At 52.4% G+C, this 14,894-nt stretch overlaps 5 protein-coding genes across 5 annotated transcripts; 3 read left to right on the top strand and 2 right to left on the bottom strand.

Annotated features, from left to right (window-relative positions):
* The first annotated feature begins 71 nt into the window (after positions 1-71).
* Positions 72-1,275, top strand: BO82DRAFT_394370 (enoyl-CoA hydratase/isomerase family protein). The gene is made up of 2 exons (XM_025638733.1): positions 72-491; positions 568-1,275. The coding sequence occupies exons 1-2, from the start codon at positions 157-159 to the stop codon at positions 1,070-1,072; spliced, it is 840 nt and encodes a 279-aa protein (XP_025489049.1). The 5' UTR covers positions 72-156; the 3' UTR covers positions 1,073-1,275.
* Positions 1,276-1,888: 613 nt separating this feature from the next.
* On the top strand, positions 1,889-2,957 carry BO82DRAFT_150458 (uncharacterized protein). Its single transcript, XM_025630163.1, has 2 exons — positions 1,889-2,347; positions 2,420-2,957. The coding sequence occupies exons 1-2, from the start codon at positions 2,042-2,044 to the stop codon at positions 2,858-2,860; spliced, it is 747 nt and encodes a 248-aa protein (XP_025489050.1). The 5' UTR covers positions 1,889-2,041; the 3' UTR covers positions 2,861-2,957.
* Positions 2,958-3,077: 120 nt separating this feature from the next.
* Positions 3,078-3,878, bottom strand: BO82DRAFT_251279 (uncharacterized protein; the record flags this gene model as incomplete). The annotated part of the gene is made up of 1 exon (XM_025630884.1): positions 3,078-3,878. A coding segment is annotated over one exon (801 nt), but the record flags the coding sequence as incomplete, so codon positions are not given.
* A 766-nt stretch (positions 3,879-4,644) lies between these two features.
* On the top strand, positions 4,645-6,679 carry BO82DRAFT_290325 (oxidative DNA demethylase; the record flags this gene model as incomplete). The annotated part of the gene is made up of 2 exons (XM_025631683.1): positions 4,645-4,799; positions 4,879-6,679. The coding sequence occupies 2 exons, from the start codon at positions 4,645-4,647 to the stop codon at positions 6,677-6,679; spliced, it is 1,956 nt and encodes a 651-aa protein (XP_025489052.1).
* Positions 6,680-10,252: 3,573 nt separating this feature from the next.
* On the bottom strand, positions 10,253-11,356 carry BO82DRAFT_150533 (uncharacterized protein). The gene has a single exon (XM_025630164.1). The coding sequence runs from the start codon at positions 11,151-11,153 to the stop codon at positions 10,563-10,565; it is 591 nt and encodes a 196-aa protein (XP_025489053.1). The 5' UTR covers positions 11,154-11,356; the 3' UTR covers positions 10,253-10,562.
* Positions 11,357-14,894: the final 3,538 nt, after the last annotated feature.

Consider the following 14,894-nt stretch of genomic DNA (forward strand, 5'->3'; position numbering starts at 1 on the left):
ATGATTACATTATCAGTTTCTCCCTCCGCTCCGCTCCCCTTATACTTCTCTCCACTCTCCGCATTTCACCTATCGTATAAGATCATAGCACTCCATAAGTAGAGCATAGACACAGTACAGTATCCTAGAGTCACAGCATTTGCTCCGTTCATCACCATGGCCACACCCAACCCCACACCGCCGCTCTTCACCATCCCCATCACCTCCACCAACGGCACCTTCACCTGCAGTAACCCGTCCCCGGCGGAACAGGACCGCAACATCTACATCCTCACCTTCACCTCCCCCAACGACAACCGCCTCACGCCAACCTTCATCGACGCCTTCCTGCTGGCCCTCGACATCATCGAACACCGCTACCCCAAGGGCGTCGTGATCACCACGAGCGGCATCCCCAAATTCTACAGCAATGGTCTCGACCTCGAACTCGCGCAGTCCACCGAGGGCTTCGTCGAGAATTGGCTATGGAAGTTGTTTCGGCGGTTACTCACGTAGGTTGCCCCTCTCCCCCTCTCCCCTTCCTCCCGCCCTCAAAGATATGGATATGTAGACCTAACCCAGCAAAAGCTACCCCATGCCAACCCTCGCCCTACTGAACGGGCACGCCTTCGCCGGCGGCCTCATGCTGGCCATGTACCACGACTACCGGATCCAGAACCCCAGCAAGGGATTCCTGTGCATCAACGAGCTGGAGTTCGGGGTGCCGCTGCAGTCGCCCATGATGAGCGTCTTCCGGGAGAAGCTGTCGGCGACCGCGTTCCGCGACCTCGTGCTCGAGGCGCGGCGGTTCGGTGGGCCCGCCGCCTCCAAAGAGGCCGGGTTGGTTGACGGGTACGGCGGGCTGGCGGAGGCGGTGCAGTTCGTGCGCGACCGCGGGCTGCAGACAAAAGCCGCCACAGGGATCTATGGGATGATGAAGGAGGAGATGTGGCGGCAGTCGTTGAGGATTCTGGATTCACATGCGGAGATGGTCGCGTGGAGGGATCGCGTAGAGGAGCAGAAGGCTGAGGAGGAGGGGGCCGCGAGGGTGAGGGTGGAGGCTTGGGAGGAAGGGATTAAAGCTAAGCTTTGATTTTTTGAGGGGGAAGATGTTGGTCGTGGTGTTGCTTGAACGTAGGTCCACGGTGTCTCTAACACTTGCTCTGTTTTGGTTGTTTCTCCGGCTAGATGTGTTGGATTATAGGTATCCAACACTTGAATGTGATAAATGAAGCCGTATACATGTACATTATTCTTCGGGATTCATTGCTTACACTTCCGATTTTGAACTCAGACGTTGTTGTTGTGGCTATTTGCCGGCTCCTCGCTGCACGTCGATGCTTCTCTATGGAGCTGGCGCTATACTCCCCTTTCCAGATGATATGATACTTGAATGAGGGGATGTTAGAGACAGCTGTTACAGGCAGGTTACCTATAGACCCAGTTACAGAGCAAAATAATGTCACCCAACCTTTAAAAGTCTTATAAGCTAGATACTATGTTGATTAGATCTAACAGAACTAGTATACTGTTAACAGATCTAATCCAGTTTGATTATTTTGAATATATAATTAGGAACAATAGTATCTCTATTTAGACGTATAACTCTTTGGCATTTCTAGGATTTTTTGAGAGTTTACTTTAGATACTGGATTAGAACTATATAATCTAATAACCTATATACTAAAGATATTTTTTGGTATTGGATAGTAGCTTTCTTCCTAGCATACAGTATCCTAACGTACTTCTTCAGCATGTATTCAGCACCTCAAGCTTTACACTGACCACCATGGCCTGGCACAGGCTTGTACAATGCTCTAGTACCTCAGGAGTTACAGACCCCGTTGAGAGTGTGTGCGTGAGAGAGGGGTGTAATCGACATGATCCACTTTGAACCTCATCCTTCCTCTCATTTCACCTACACTTAATCTCATCTCATCTCTACTTCAACTCATCTTGTCATCTCATCTGCTCATTCTCAGGCAACGAACTACTCCTCCGTTCAGACCGATCAAAGATTCAACCAGACTAAGCTCGTCTCCCTCATATCCTAGATTCCAAGATGGGAAGAAAGAAACGCAAGGCCACCCAATTGCCACCCCCCAGTCCGGTACCTCCTCCTCACCCACGCCCTCACCCTAGCGCGAGAGAGCCTGACGCCTCCGCCTCCACCTCCACCGCCGCTCACGACCGATCCAAGCGCTGTGAGCACGACAGTTTCTACACCTTCCAAAGGTCCCAGCTGGCGTGGGCAAAGTTCTGGGCGGAGAAAGCCGCGAAGCTTGCGTCCCCGTTTGCAACACTGGACACTGAGGATGAAGCAGTACATGTGAAGGTTGATCAGGTGGGGTTGAAGATACATATTGGGGTATGGAATGAAAAGAAGACACACGACGAGTTTATGGGGGTACACCCTGCTGACATTGAAACCGAAATATAGAGCAAGAAGGTATCTGGACAGATGGTGCCGCGGTATGATGGTAGCGATTCAAACCCACCTCTGTCGCGTGAGGCCGTCGCCGACATCGTCATGCAGACGCGGGCCGATTGTCCCGAAGCGCAGGCCTGGCTGAGCGCACATGCATGCGGGTGTGATCAGGTTGGTCAGGAAAAACGAAAGCTTGGGATCATTGAACAGGAGCACAGGAGGAAGGCAACAGTGGAGAGTCTGCGGTATCGGACGATGATTGCGTTGAAAGCGTCGGAGGCGTCCAAGGACGAGGTTCGCGAAGTGATGGCCATGCTACCCCAGGTGCAGCTTAAGGCGACCCCACCGATCACCACTGAGGCGGAGATGGAGGCACAAGTTGAACGGGTTGAGAAGGCTCATGGGAGGCTTCAGAAGACACTTGCGGAATTAAAGGAGTTCAGGTGTGCTTGATTGATTGTGATATCGCTGGGAAGTTTCCACATGTCATATACTGTACACGCGGACGTCTCCTGCAGGTGTGCTGGTATTCTCTTTTTGTGGTTGTTGCACGCTTCTGTGACCTTAGCCCTTGATATGAATGCTAATTTTGCCACTGTCTAGTCGACTTACCAAACAGAGTTTGATTTTAGAGAATGAGGCTTGATCAGGACTTCTTGCTCTTGGCTCCAGTCCCCTTGGCCTTGCTCGAGCTGTCCAGCTTGTCCGTCAACGGTCGATACGGTGAAGCCAGGAGATACTCTGGGGCCCGCTGAGCGCTTTCATCCCTTCGCGGCTCCCCCGCGGATGGCCGGCGCCGCTGTTCCTCGTGCATCGTATCTAACGATTCGCCCACGATATGATACTTGGCCCAGTTGATAGGAGGCATCCGGACCACGTTCTGAGGAGGGGGGATCGTTCCATACCCAGATGCCTTCCCTTCCTTCGAATCAACATCCTCCATCTCATCATCCTCATCTTCCTTCTCGTCGCCATCCGTAGTGTCATGGTTGAAGTTGATAAACCCGCCCTTATCTTTCGCCGTGAGATTCCCCGCAGCCAGTTCGCGCGCAAAGCCTTCCGGGTCCGCCGCCGCCACCCGTTTCATATGATCTAACGTCCGGATATCTCGCAAGCTCTGCTGCTTTTGGAGCTGCAAGATCGAGATAGCGGACCGCAGTGCGATCGCATCGGGGTTCTCGCTCTCGGAGATGGGCACTGGAGGGGGTTCCGCAGCGAAGAAGGGTACTGCGCGCGGGGCCGGCGGGGGAGGAGCAAAGTCCGGCGTCAAGCTGTTGTAGGGCGGTGCAGCTGTTGTGGGAGAGGGTGATGTGGCGGGAGGGACGATGGAGTGCGACACCCCGTTTGCCGCGGAGGGAGGGATGACAGGTGCGAGATGCGCAAAGGTCGGTGTCACAGGAGAATACGGCGGGCGCGGCGGAGTCCCTGGCCGCTCAGGCGAACTTTCTTGGGATTCTTGTACAGGCTGCATATCCTGTGTTGCTCCCCGTGCAGGTTGACTTTGACTTGGAGAATGATTGAGGGGCGAAAATGAAGGACAGGATCGAACCCTCTATCAGGCGGATTGCTGGATCGATTGACTGCTTTGCCGCGATCGGCGCTCAATGACGTCTGCGCTGTGCTCACTGAGGGGTCGGTGTTGGGGTGTTAGGAGGTGGAAGAGTGAGGCGAGCTGTTTGTCTGCCAGCAGAGGATAGATAAGGAAGTACTATGGCCCTGATTGTCAGGATAATATTTGCTTGGGCGACTGTGGTACTGTAGCAGAGGTGGAAAGTGGTAGGCAGAAGGCAGTGTGGAAGATGGGAAGTGATGGGGCAATCGGGTTGAATGGAGATGATAGGCGGCTTATCGCCAGGGGATTCATTATCGGGCAGTGCGGAGCAATCGAAGCTTCCAGCCGCCGACTCAGGAACCGCAGCCATCAAATGGTGCAACAACAGAACGCATCCATAGACAATGTAACAATTGAATGACTAGGGTGACTTCGCCCATCGTTCTTCTATTCTATACTTTATTGACTATCTCTACCACCGTGCAGAAGAAAGTAGAGACCGCACCGTACCGTAGATGGATGCATGGCCTGATGGTGATGGGTGGGCTGACTGAATCGAAGCTGCAAAATCCTCACCGCCAAACTAAAATTTAGCCAAAAAGATCCCCGGCCCTCCGTTGTCGCAACTTGATTTTCCTCCCCAGGCACCCCCTCCTCTCATATCATCCCATTCAAACCCCTCAAAATGAAGCGCAAGACAGACAGCAGCTCGAGTAAGGGTCAGCCGGAGACGAAAAAGCGCGCCTTGTCCAGCGAGGAAGCCGCTGCGCGTTTCCGCGACGGTCTATTCGATCCCTCGGAGCAACAGAAGTATACCGAGCAGTATGCTCAGTCTGCTCCGTACGTCCACCTAACCCGATCACCAATTCGTCTCCCATCCAGATGTTTCATTCAAACAAGAGACTAACTATTGCTCAAGTTACAAGCATGGAGTCATTTCCCCTTTGATCGAGCCCTCCCTCTTACGAGCAGTCCGCGACGAAATCCAGGCCCAAGTCGACTTCACCGAGAAGGAGACCGATATTTACAAGATCTTCCAGTCTGGCGATCTGGCCAACTTGGACGGGCTTGATGATGAGTCCCTGTCGAAGCTCCCTTCGATCCTGAAGTTGCGCGATGCTATGTACTCTGCTCGGTTCCGCGAATACCTCTCCGCCGTGACCGGATCCGGAAAGCTCAGCGGTCGCAAGACCGACATGGCCATCAACGTCTACAACGAAGGCTGCCACCTGCTGTGCCACGACGACGTCATTGGTAGCAGACGTGTATCCTATATCCTCTACCTGACCGACCCGGACACCCCGTGGCAAGAGGAGTGGGGTGGTGCATTGCGCCTGTACCCCACCACCACGAAAAAGGATGTCAACGGCGACGATGTCAAGATTCCCAGCCCCGACTTCAGCCTGAGCATTCCCCCTGCCTTCAACCAGCTGAGCTTCTTCACCGTCCAGCCCGGCGAGAGTTTCCACGACGTCGAGGAAGTCTACCACCCCAAGGAGAACGAAGACAAGTCCAAGAAGCGGGTGCGCATGGCGATCAGCGGATGGTTCCACATCCCGCAGGAAGGCGAAGACGGATACGAGGCCGGCTTAGAGGAGAAGCTCGCCGAGCGCAGCAGTCTGGCCCAGCTCCAGGGACGAGGCGACATCTACGATCTCCCGCAGCCCAAGCCGGTCGTCTGCGAGGAAGCGGACGGACAACAGGCTGCTGAGGGCAAGGGCAAGGGCAAGGCGAAGGTGGAGGAGGAACCCAGCACCGAGTTCACGGAGTCAGACTTGAATTTTCTGATTCAATACATCCGCCCCTCCTACCTGACTCCGGACATCGCTGAGGAGATGTCAGAGACGTTCGGCAACGAATCCTCCCTCAACCTCGACCAATTTTTGTCCGACAAATTCTCCGCTCGGGTGCGCACGTACATCGAGGAGCAGGAGAAGCAATCGCTGCCCAACTCCTCGGACGAGATCCTCGCCCAGACCGGGTGGACCGTTGCCCGGCCCCCCCACAAGCAACGCTACATGTTTCAGCAGCACGGAACCGCCACGGAGGATCAGAAGACCCCGCTTCAGGAGCTCCTCAACGACCTCTTCCCGTCCCGGGCGTTCCGCAAGTGGCTGGCCCTGATCACCGGCGCGGCTCGCGTCTCCAGCTACGACTACCTGGCGCGCCGCTTCCGCCGGGGCCAGGACTATACCCTTGCCAGCGGCTATACCGGGGAGGAGCCCCGCCTGGAGTTCACTCTGTGCCTGACGCCCACGCCCGGCTGGGAGCCCGAAGGCGCCGAGGAGGAGGATGGAGAAGAGGAGGAGGAGAAGTCCAAGCCCCAGCCCAAGCCCGAGTCCACGGACGATGCCAAGTCCGCCGACGAGCCTGCAGTGGGTGGATACGAGATTTACATGGCCGTCGATGACGAGGACGAGGGCGATGCGGCGATCTATCGGTCCGCCGCCGGCGACGAAGACGACAGCATTCTCTTCAGCACAGCGGCCAACTGGAACCGCCTCAGCATTGTCCTGCGCGACAGCGGCACGCTCAAGTTTGTCAAGTACGTCAGTGCCGCTGCCAAGGGTGACCGCTGGGATATTACCGGTGATTTGGGCGTAGAGTTCGACGAGAATGATGAGGATGACGAGGATGATGATGAGGATGATGATGACGTTGACCCTGATGACATGGAGGAGGATGATGAAGACGAGGACGAAGGAGAGGATGAGGAGTAAACCCTTCTTTCCTTCTCCAGAACAAACGATTCACCTGTATATACACAACACCTGCGAGCCATATTCCGACCAGGATACTAAAAATAGATCTTGTCAGTTTCCACATACATGAACAGCCACGATGCACCTGCATATGCCATATGAATCCCGCGCATGCTGAGTATATCCATGCTGCAGCGCATCCCCAAGTCACTTACCAAACAATCATGACAACTTGCCCTGGTCCAAACCAAACCCACGCAGGCAGTTGGCCATCCGGTGGAGATATCTGAAGGCCTTTCCTCATACAAGTAACACGACAATCACAAACCAAGAGCCCCAGTTCCCACTCGAAGGATCAACCGAACCCGGGTTCCAGCTGGTTTGGTTTAGCTTAGCCCCAAGCCAGGCCAATACAACTCCCCCCACCTCCGATTCTGACCAGGCGTCTCAAGAAGTCAGCCTTATACGGCTATACCGACGAGCGAAATAGGCAACAGCCTCATAGCCTCATAGCCTCATAGATAGATGGATACTGCTGTACTCATAACTCTGCCACATCTTGGATCGGTGGTAGGTTCACTCCGTCGCCGTCGCCGTCCCCGAACACCGCCTCCACCTCCACTTCTACTAGTATCATCCAGTCATTGATTGGTACTCCGAAAGGCAAGGCAGGGCGCTGGGCGAGTAAGGCTGATTTTTTAAAATTTTTGGTTCGGTTCAGCGACTCAATCAAATCATCCTCCTGCTATATCCGAAGGGCTATAGCACCTACCTAGTAGTGGAGCTTGTCCTTCTGAGGTGAATGGATTCGTCCAAGACAATGACAATCTAGAGGCTAGCCTATGCAGAGAGGCTGAGGGACGGCGGCTCAATTCTTCCGTATGCAGGTGTTCGCGTGAGGCTGATAATCTTTGTCGCTCTGTATACTCGGCATGCAGAGGATTTGGTCGCTCTGATAGGAGGCTTGCGACACCAGGCCTATTTTCCCAGACAATCTCTTTTTGTCATCATAAGTACTCAGTAGTAGATAGTTGGGACATAGCCTATAGGTATGATTGTTGAAGTTCATAGCTTGGAAGTGCATAGAAGCAAAACGAGAAGGGGAAGGCGCGGTTGAAGAGCTTGTTGTTGGTGCGATACGATATACTCCGTCAAGGTAATGGCCTGGCCCCAGTCTTTTCTGCCAGGTACAGTAATTGTACTTACCCATTCAAGCCCAGGCACTTCCCGACTTCACTCCCATATCCAAGCATCCAGAAAAGCCCTAATTCCTCAGTGTCAACAGGATACAAAAGAACCAAGCTGTGGCAGTTTCAGCCAAACAATCCCAAGCACCCACCCCCCTTGCCATTTGCCACTTAAGCCCTTCAACATCAACCTTAACCCAAAGCTTTTGCACCTTACAACCTATTAAACAACTCCTATCATTCTCAGCCCGATCCCAAGAAAAAGTGCAAAGTACGTAGTGAGTGGCTAGCCTTAACCACGTGGCAACTCATTTCCTTCTCCTTCAGCCACACTCGGACTTTCGGAGCCCATCGCTTCTTCCGTCCGTTCTTCCGAGGGAGAAAAGGTCCGATAGGCTTAAGTCTAACTTCTACGGTGGTAAGCGCGGATTGGTCTGAGCTTTTTCTTTCAGTCTTGACTTTCTCTTACTACTCGGAGACTTTGGCCTATGTAGCATCGGAGTCGGAGTGAGGGACGGATGAGAAGGAAGGATGGAAGGATGGTTGGAAGAGGGGCATCGGCCCCCCTTCCCCCCTTCGTGGAAGTCTGTATTTTTTGATTTGATTGTACTGGACATAGCTAATTGCATTCTGAGGACTTTCTTATCTGTACTCCGTACAGGATATGGATATTGGACAGGATTACGGAGTAACTGCAGTATGAGAAGCGGGGAAAAGCCATTGACTACCTTGGGTACAGTAGTACACTATGGGTGCTTAACTTCCAAGTGTCTCCGTACGGAGATAGGTACCAGTAAGGTTCGGACAATTATGTGTCAGCCGCCGTCTTATTTTTTTTTTTTTTCTTTTCTTTTCTTTTTTTGTGTCTAATGGCGCGCATGGGGAAGATTATCCGCCATGGGCTTTGCTTTTGGACTGGGATTTGCTTGCTTCGCTTGGCTGGGTTGCTTACCTATATCTTAGGGGTTCAGGTTTTGTTTGTTTGCGATGTATCTTAAATCATCAGGGGTTGTCCGAGAGCGATTCATTGGTGTCATTCTCGTGGTTGTTGGTTCCAACTTACCCACTCAGAATCTCTATGGGTCGGCCCATCCGACACCTTGAATGACCGGTCCGGACTAAGGTTGCAGCTGCACGAACGAAAAGTGGTCCCTGAATATTGATGGCGGATTCTTCATCTCGCGTGCGCCGGCCGTGAAAAGATGGGCTCCACCACTTTCTGCGTTGGCTAGGATACAGGCTACAGCAACCGAGGTCTATCTCCATCGAGGAGCAGAAGGATTGGCATGGATTCGGGCTAGTGGCTTCGTGAGTAAGCGCTAGTCAGGGCCGACGGGATGGTAGACTAATTCCAGAGGGGCCATTTGCCAGATGGGAGGGGAAGACTAAGCTTTACTTGTGAGTGCTTGTGAGGGAAAAAAAAAGAGAGAGATCAATCTGAACTGCAATTGGTCATCGCGCGGGTGATTCACTTGCCGATGTCGACTAGGTAGTAGTCTAGTGGTTCGGGCGGAGTCTTTTGCGAAGGGGTGGCCCTCACTTAGTGAGGTAGCATCGCATGGAGTTCGGAGCAGATACTGGTCTGTCCAACGCGCAAACTTGCCTGTTTTTCGTTCGCCTATCTTTCTTTTCTTAGTCAAGTAACAGGTCTTTCATCTAACCTGGGCGCTTCTCTTCGTTAGCTGATGGAGTATTGGTTGGAAAGGCAAAACCCAAGCCCCCTCCCCCGCGCGGACGAATTCCGAATCCGTGTAAGCAGGTTGAATATAGTCTGCTTGGTGGCTTCGTTGGCTCTGGGGGCAGGTGCCATGATGAGTTGCAATTGGCATGGATCTGTTTGACTGCTGCATCTGACCCTGATCTGGCATATTTACCCACGACCATGCGCAAGGGTAGGAGGTGAGGTCAGCATGCACACTTTAATTAAGCGTGGGGTCCAGATGATTATCTCTCCGATAGGTGAGTCCGAGCTTCGAATACTATGCGCAGGGCAGCTGCCGGACGATAACCTCATGAATAGTTGCCCTGGTTGACCTGTTCGATCAGTCTCAAATTGAATACCACGACAGCCTGACAGGCACTGGTTGGTTATTGCTGAGATTGACCCAGGCCTCGCAGCTGAAAACTGGACTCTACAGATGCTGTAGCCAGCCGGCTGAACAGCAGTCGTGCTCCGCTCGAGGCCCTGCATGCATAAATTAGATACTGAGTGCTGACGCGGTCACTAACAGAGTCAATGTAACCATCCTGGCCTGTTCGGCCCAGACACATCTGGAGATTCAATCTAATCAAGCGAGCAGGGTGCAAGGCCCGGAATCTGGCCTTCCCGCGCGGCGAAGGAGCATTTGTCGATAGTTAAGAAAGACCAGACTCAAGCCCTAGGCAGGGAATACCCGTCATAAGAATCCTTCCGAAGCTGCATGGCCTCTCTGTTTAATCCTTCGAGATGAGCCTTGCATTGGTGCCTGAAAAACTACTGCTGCGTCGCCACCGGGCCTCCTGCCTGGATGGTAGACTCGGAGAATGTACTCAGTAAATTGTGGAAGTGGCCCCGTTCAGCAGGTCAAATCGGGCAAATTTCAGACTGTGCCCACTCGGGCAGGTCCTTAACGGGGGCGGATGGTGTCACATAGATTGAAGGAACATGGCCCAATAATGCACGAGGAACCCTAGCGCGCTAAGACCCGTAATCCGACCCCGACTCTGTCGCCTAGTCAAGCGCAGGGCATTAATAGCTGACGGGCCATATTACTCGTAGTCTCACGCGTGGCTAATAATGATGGATGATGGAATTCTATCCGGTCGTTGGCCCTGTTGGAAGTTGGGTGCCTAGGATTGCTGAGCCTTGGAGGCGGGCTTCCGTGGTCCACACCACCCCTAGGAAGGCTGTCACATCGCCCATTTCCCCTCTCCAAAAGTGCTGCATGGCTGCAGAGTGCAGTCAAGACCCCAGCATCAGTCAATCGAGGCGAGAAAAACACAATAGGCTGGACCGTTGGGATTAAGGTCAGGTGTTGTGATTGGAGAAGTCGGGCTGTCTTGATCACCCGCCCAGACCAGGAAAGTCCGACATCCGACATCGCACCTGTTTTTGTGCTGCTTGCCAAACCACTACCAACCTTTCCCGGATTTTTTTTTTGTTGATTTTGAAAGGATTCCCTTTCCTGCAATAATGATAATAAAGGCAGCCCCGTGGGGGTGTGTGGCGCACAAGACACAGCCAGCAGCTTTCTCGCGCGGGCAGAGAAACCTGAAGGAAAAGAAATTGCCCAAGAGGAGGAAGGAGGGGCGGGTGAATGCATCATCCATCCGATCGTCGCCCGATTCCGACCCCGCCCCCGACTCCGTCGAAGGATGAATCGGAATGAATGGGTGGTGCCTGCTGGTTGAAGTGGTCGTGGTCGTCTTGTGGCTCTATCGAATTCTGATGGCCCAGGTGCGCAACGGGTGTGGATGGATTATTCGCAACAATGATCCTCTCACATCACCTCAAGTGAATACCGGTAATGAGTTCACAATAATAGTAAACAATAATAACAACACAATAGTCTGGACCAGGTTTCGGTGTTACCCCCATCTTCTCAATTTAGACACACATATTCAACCAGTACTACCTTGGCTTCTGATCGTCTCCACGATTGGATGGCAGATGCCACGCTAGACTAGCGGGGAATTTCTTGCACGATCTGCAGGCTGGGGGTTCTTCCCCCTCAACGTGGAAAAGAAAACATGGCAATCAGTCGATCGCCATCGCCCAAGTGACTCCCCCTGTCATGGGAAAACAGGTCGTCGGCTGATGGACCATGGAGCATTGCCGGATCCTTGATCTCACGTTGTTGATGACATTGGGCCATTTGCAACCACATGGTGTGATTGATGACTAGCACTGATTTTTCCCACTTGGGGAAGTACATGTGCTCCAAAACAGCTGGACTGGACTGGAGGAGTTTCAAGGCTGCATTGACTGACTCAGTCAATAATGTGAATCAAGTGTCTCGGCGAGTTAGTCATCAAATGATTCCAAACAAAACAGAAAAATACAGGGGGAACAAGCAATAGGAGCCCTGATGGATAGGTAGACTGAGTACGGAGACTCCGTACTCCATAGGTTCTGCGGTTATAATATTGGCCGTCGACTTGATCCCTCAAGTGCAAGAAGGATCGAGTCGGTGAGGCATCAGCAACTGAGGCGGCCGCCACCGTATGGGCGGTAGGTCATGACACGACGCATAGCACACACCAGGCAAAGGGATGAAACTTGCTGAGACTCGTGTCTCGAGTCACAGCGACTGACACTCGCTCCCAACGCCCTGATCGACCAGAGAGTATTATTCAGCAGGTAAGGGCTTGCTGGACTCCGTAGAAGCGCGTTGATCATGGACAGTAGTCTAGAGGTGTAGAGAGACCAAAGTCCTCCGTGCACTCGACGGAGATGAAGTATGCATGTTGGTGATGGTCGCATTCCAAGGTACTGAACTTGATTGACGTGACTTGCATTGTCCCAAAGAAGACGAATGTACTGTACGTGTGTTTGCCCTGTTGATAGTTGATACTCAGCAGGGAGTACACCAACTATGGTTAGACAGTGAGCCTGTTAGTTACACTGATGCTGTCTGACCTCACCACTGTACGGAGTAGTGTACTTTCATAAGGGAGGGGAAGGAATATGTACTCCGGAGTACATGCACCATGATTATCCATACATGTCACCACCGTACCTTCACACATACATCGGTAGTACAGTGTACATACTGAGTTACTTAGTACTGTACATACGCTACAAGGCGTTGGGATTCTTGGCGTCCGTGTGGCTGAACGACTGACGCCGCTGCATGTCCAGAACCTCCATAAACAGGCGTCTTAGCGGCGATCATTCCACCGTGGTTGCCATGTGTCGGCTGCTGGAAAGTCAAAAATGAATCATGTTTCGGGACTAGCTGAAGCAAACTTTGACGCGCGAGAGAATAGCAACAGCAAAACAGATCATGACCATACCCTCTCGCTAGCACCTGGGACTGGTTGAGATGATGAGCAGCTGGATGTGGTCACGGTGAAAACGCCCACCCTCCACGGAAGAGACGGCGCTTTGTTCATTCCCTCCCCTCTCTCTTCCGACTGACGTTGACCTTGACTTTGGCAGAGAGACGTATTAACGTACTAGGAACTCCGTACCTTTGATGGTGTTGGTTCTTGTAAGAATCGGAATTGCAGGTCGTAAACTTTCACACCGGCGGGTATTCTTACAATAGTCTCGCAGAACGCGCTTTTGTACCACCCAAGCGAGCTGTCAAGGACGCCATGAGCCCTTCGCATGATGGGTGGTCGGTCCCTTAACTTCCAGGGAATCCAACTTGTCACATAGGGGCTTATTATCAATGCAAGACAGGGAGAAAGTGACCTTACATCTGCTCAGCTGCAAGGAGGACAGGGTTCTGCTCTCCATAGAGAGACATGGAGGGAACATGGAGGGGATGGTAATGTACATACACCATACGCAACATTACGCTTACGGCAGTTGGCAGACCGTGGGACCCCTGCGGCCGATCGTTCAGTGCAGCCACGTGAAAGCAGACCGCATCGCATCGAGATCGTCGCCGACCGAGGATGGCCTCTGCTTCTTCCTTGGGAACCTCCCCCTCTTCATCCTCAACACGTACTGTGTCTACAGCTCTCATCGGCCTTTCGAGTTTGTTGTCAGCTCCGGATCCAGAATCCTTTCAACTTTCAACCCGAGTGAACCTCAATTTGATTTCGTATTCGGATGACGTAATGGCCAGTGCATACGAAGACAAGGTCACTGCAGTGCTTTTGCTGCCAGCAATCATGCACTAGATATGTACAGTACCACCACCACCACCACCACCACCACCATCACGACGGGTAGAGGTGCCGAAAGTCTTGCAGTAACTGCAATTTATCATGACAGCTGCCTGTAAGCTGATTCGTGTAATTGGATTGGATCGACTCCAAAATCCCCCATTGATTTGGTGGGCCCCACTTTCCGACTGTTGGTCCAAGCTGCAAGAACTCGCAAATTCTGAGTTAACCAGTCAGTCAACCAAGAAGTCACCACCTCAATTGTTCCAGTTCACAAGAGTACTGTACGTACGAGTGAGTGGTTACGCCGCTTCCTCCCACCCTCCTGGCCCGGCCATAATCACCAACCCAGCGCCCTACAGCAGCTCGGGGCCTAGAACTGGGACGTGCCAACCACCTGGCTCCTTTCATTTTGACTTCCATTGTTCCCGCCGTCTCTCTCACTTTCTGAGTCTCATCATTTGTTTGCTACTTACTTGCATTTGAAATCAACCTTGCAAACCTGGTTCAACATGTTGGACTATATCTTCCCCATCGAAATCAGTTAGATCAAATGAGAAGAACAGAGACTCGAAGGCGCTGTTATGGCTGTACCTAATAAGGTCAGGGAGGACTTCGGTACGATCTACGCTCGAGTTGCCCAACTCAGCCCCTACAATTGCCTAAGTAGGACAAGCTCGGCTCCGATGACTTTGGACTGGATTTTTGCAGTAACTGTGCCGCTGTTAATCTGTCGGCTGTTCCAAAGACATCCCGCTCACCTGAACAACAAGTCAGTGATTATGCCTCTGACTGAATAAAAGCCTGGTCGGCAGTTCTATATGTCTGGTGAGTTAACTCGGACTATTTATCTGGATGAAGGATCGCAAGCTGGAGCTTAACCGGGCGGTACGCATTAGGAAAAAGAAGCCCAAGAAAGAGATGGATACAAATCGCAAAATTTGGCGGAGCCAGCTATCCGATGCGCTAAATCCCTTAAAGTGGGGGAATTAAGCACCTTTCAACTCTGGTACCTGACATTTTGTCTTCTTGTACCACTATGGTGTTCTGGACATGGAGAGTTTTTTTCGAACACGGGTGAAAGTTGTTGTGGCATGGCAGCAGTGAACTCCATCGGTGCCACTGGATGGAAGGGGTTCTATCCCCCCTCCCTTTCCAGGCTCCCTGGTTCCCGATTGAACCTTTCCACCCTCCCAGTCGGCTCTTCTACAGTAGGAAAAAAAGGTGTA

Source organism: Aspergillus uvarum, assembly GCF_003184745.1.
Source record: "Aspergillus uvarum CBS 121591 unplaced genomic scaffold BO82scaffold_52, whole genome shotgun sequence".
Lineage (NCBI taxonomy): Eukaryota > Fungi > Ascomycota > Eurotiomycetes > Eurotiales > Aspergillaceae > Aspergillus > Aspergillus uvarum.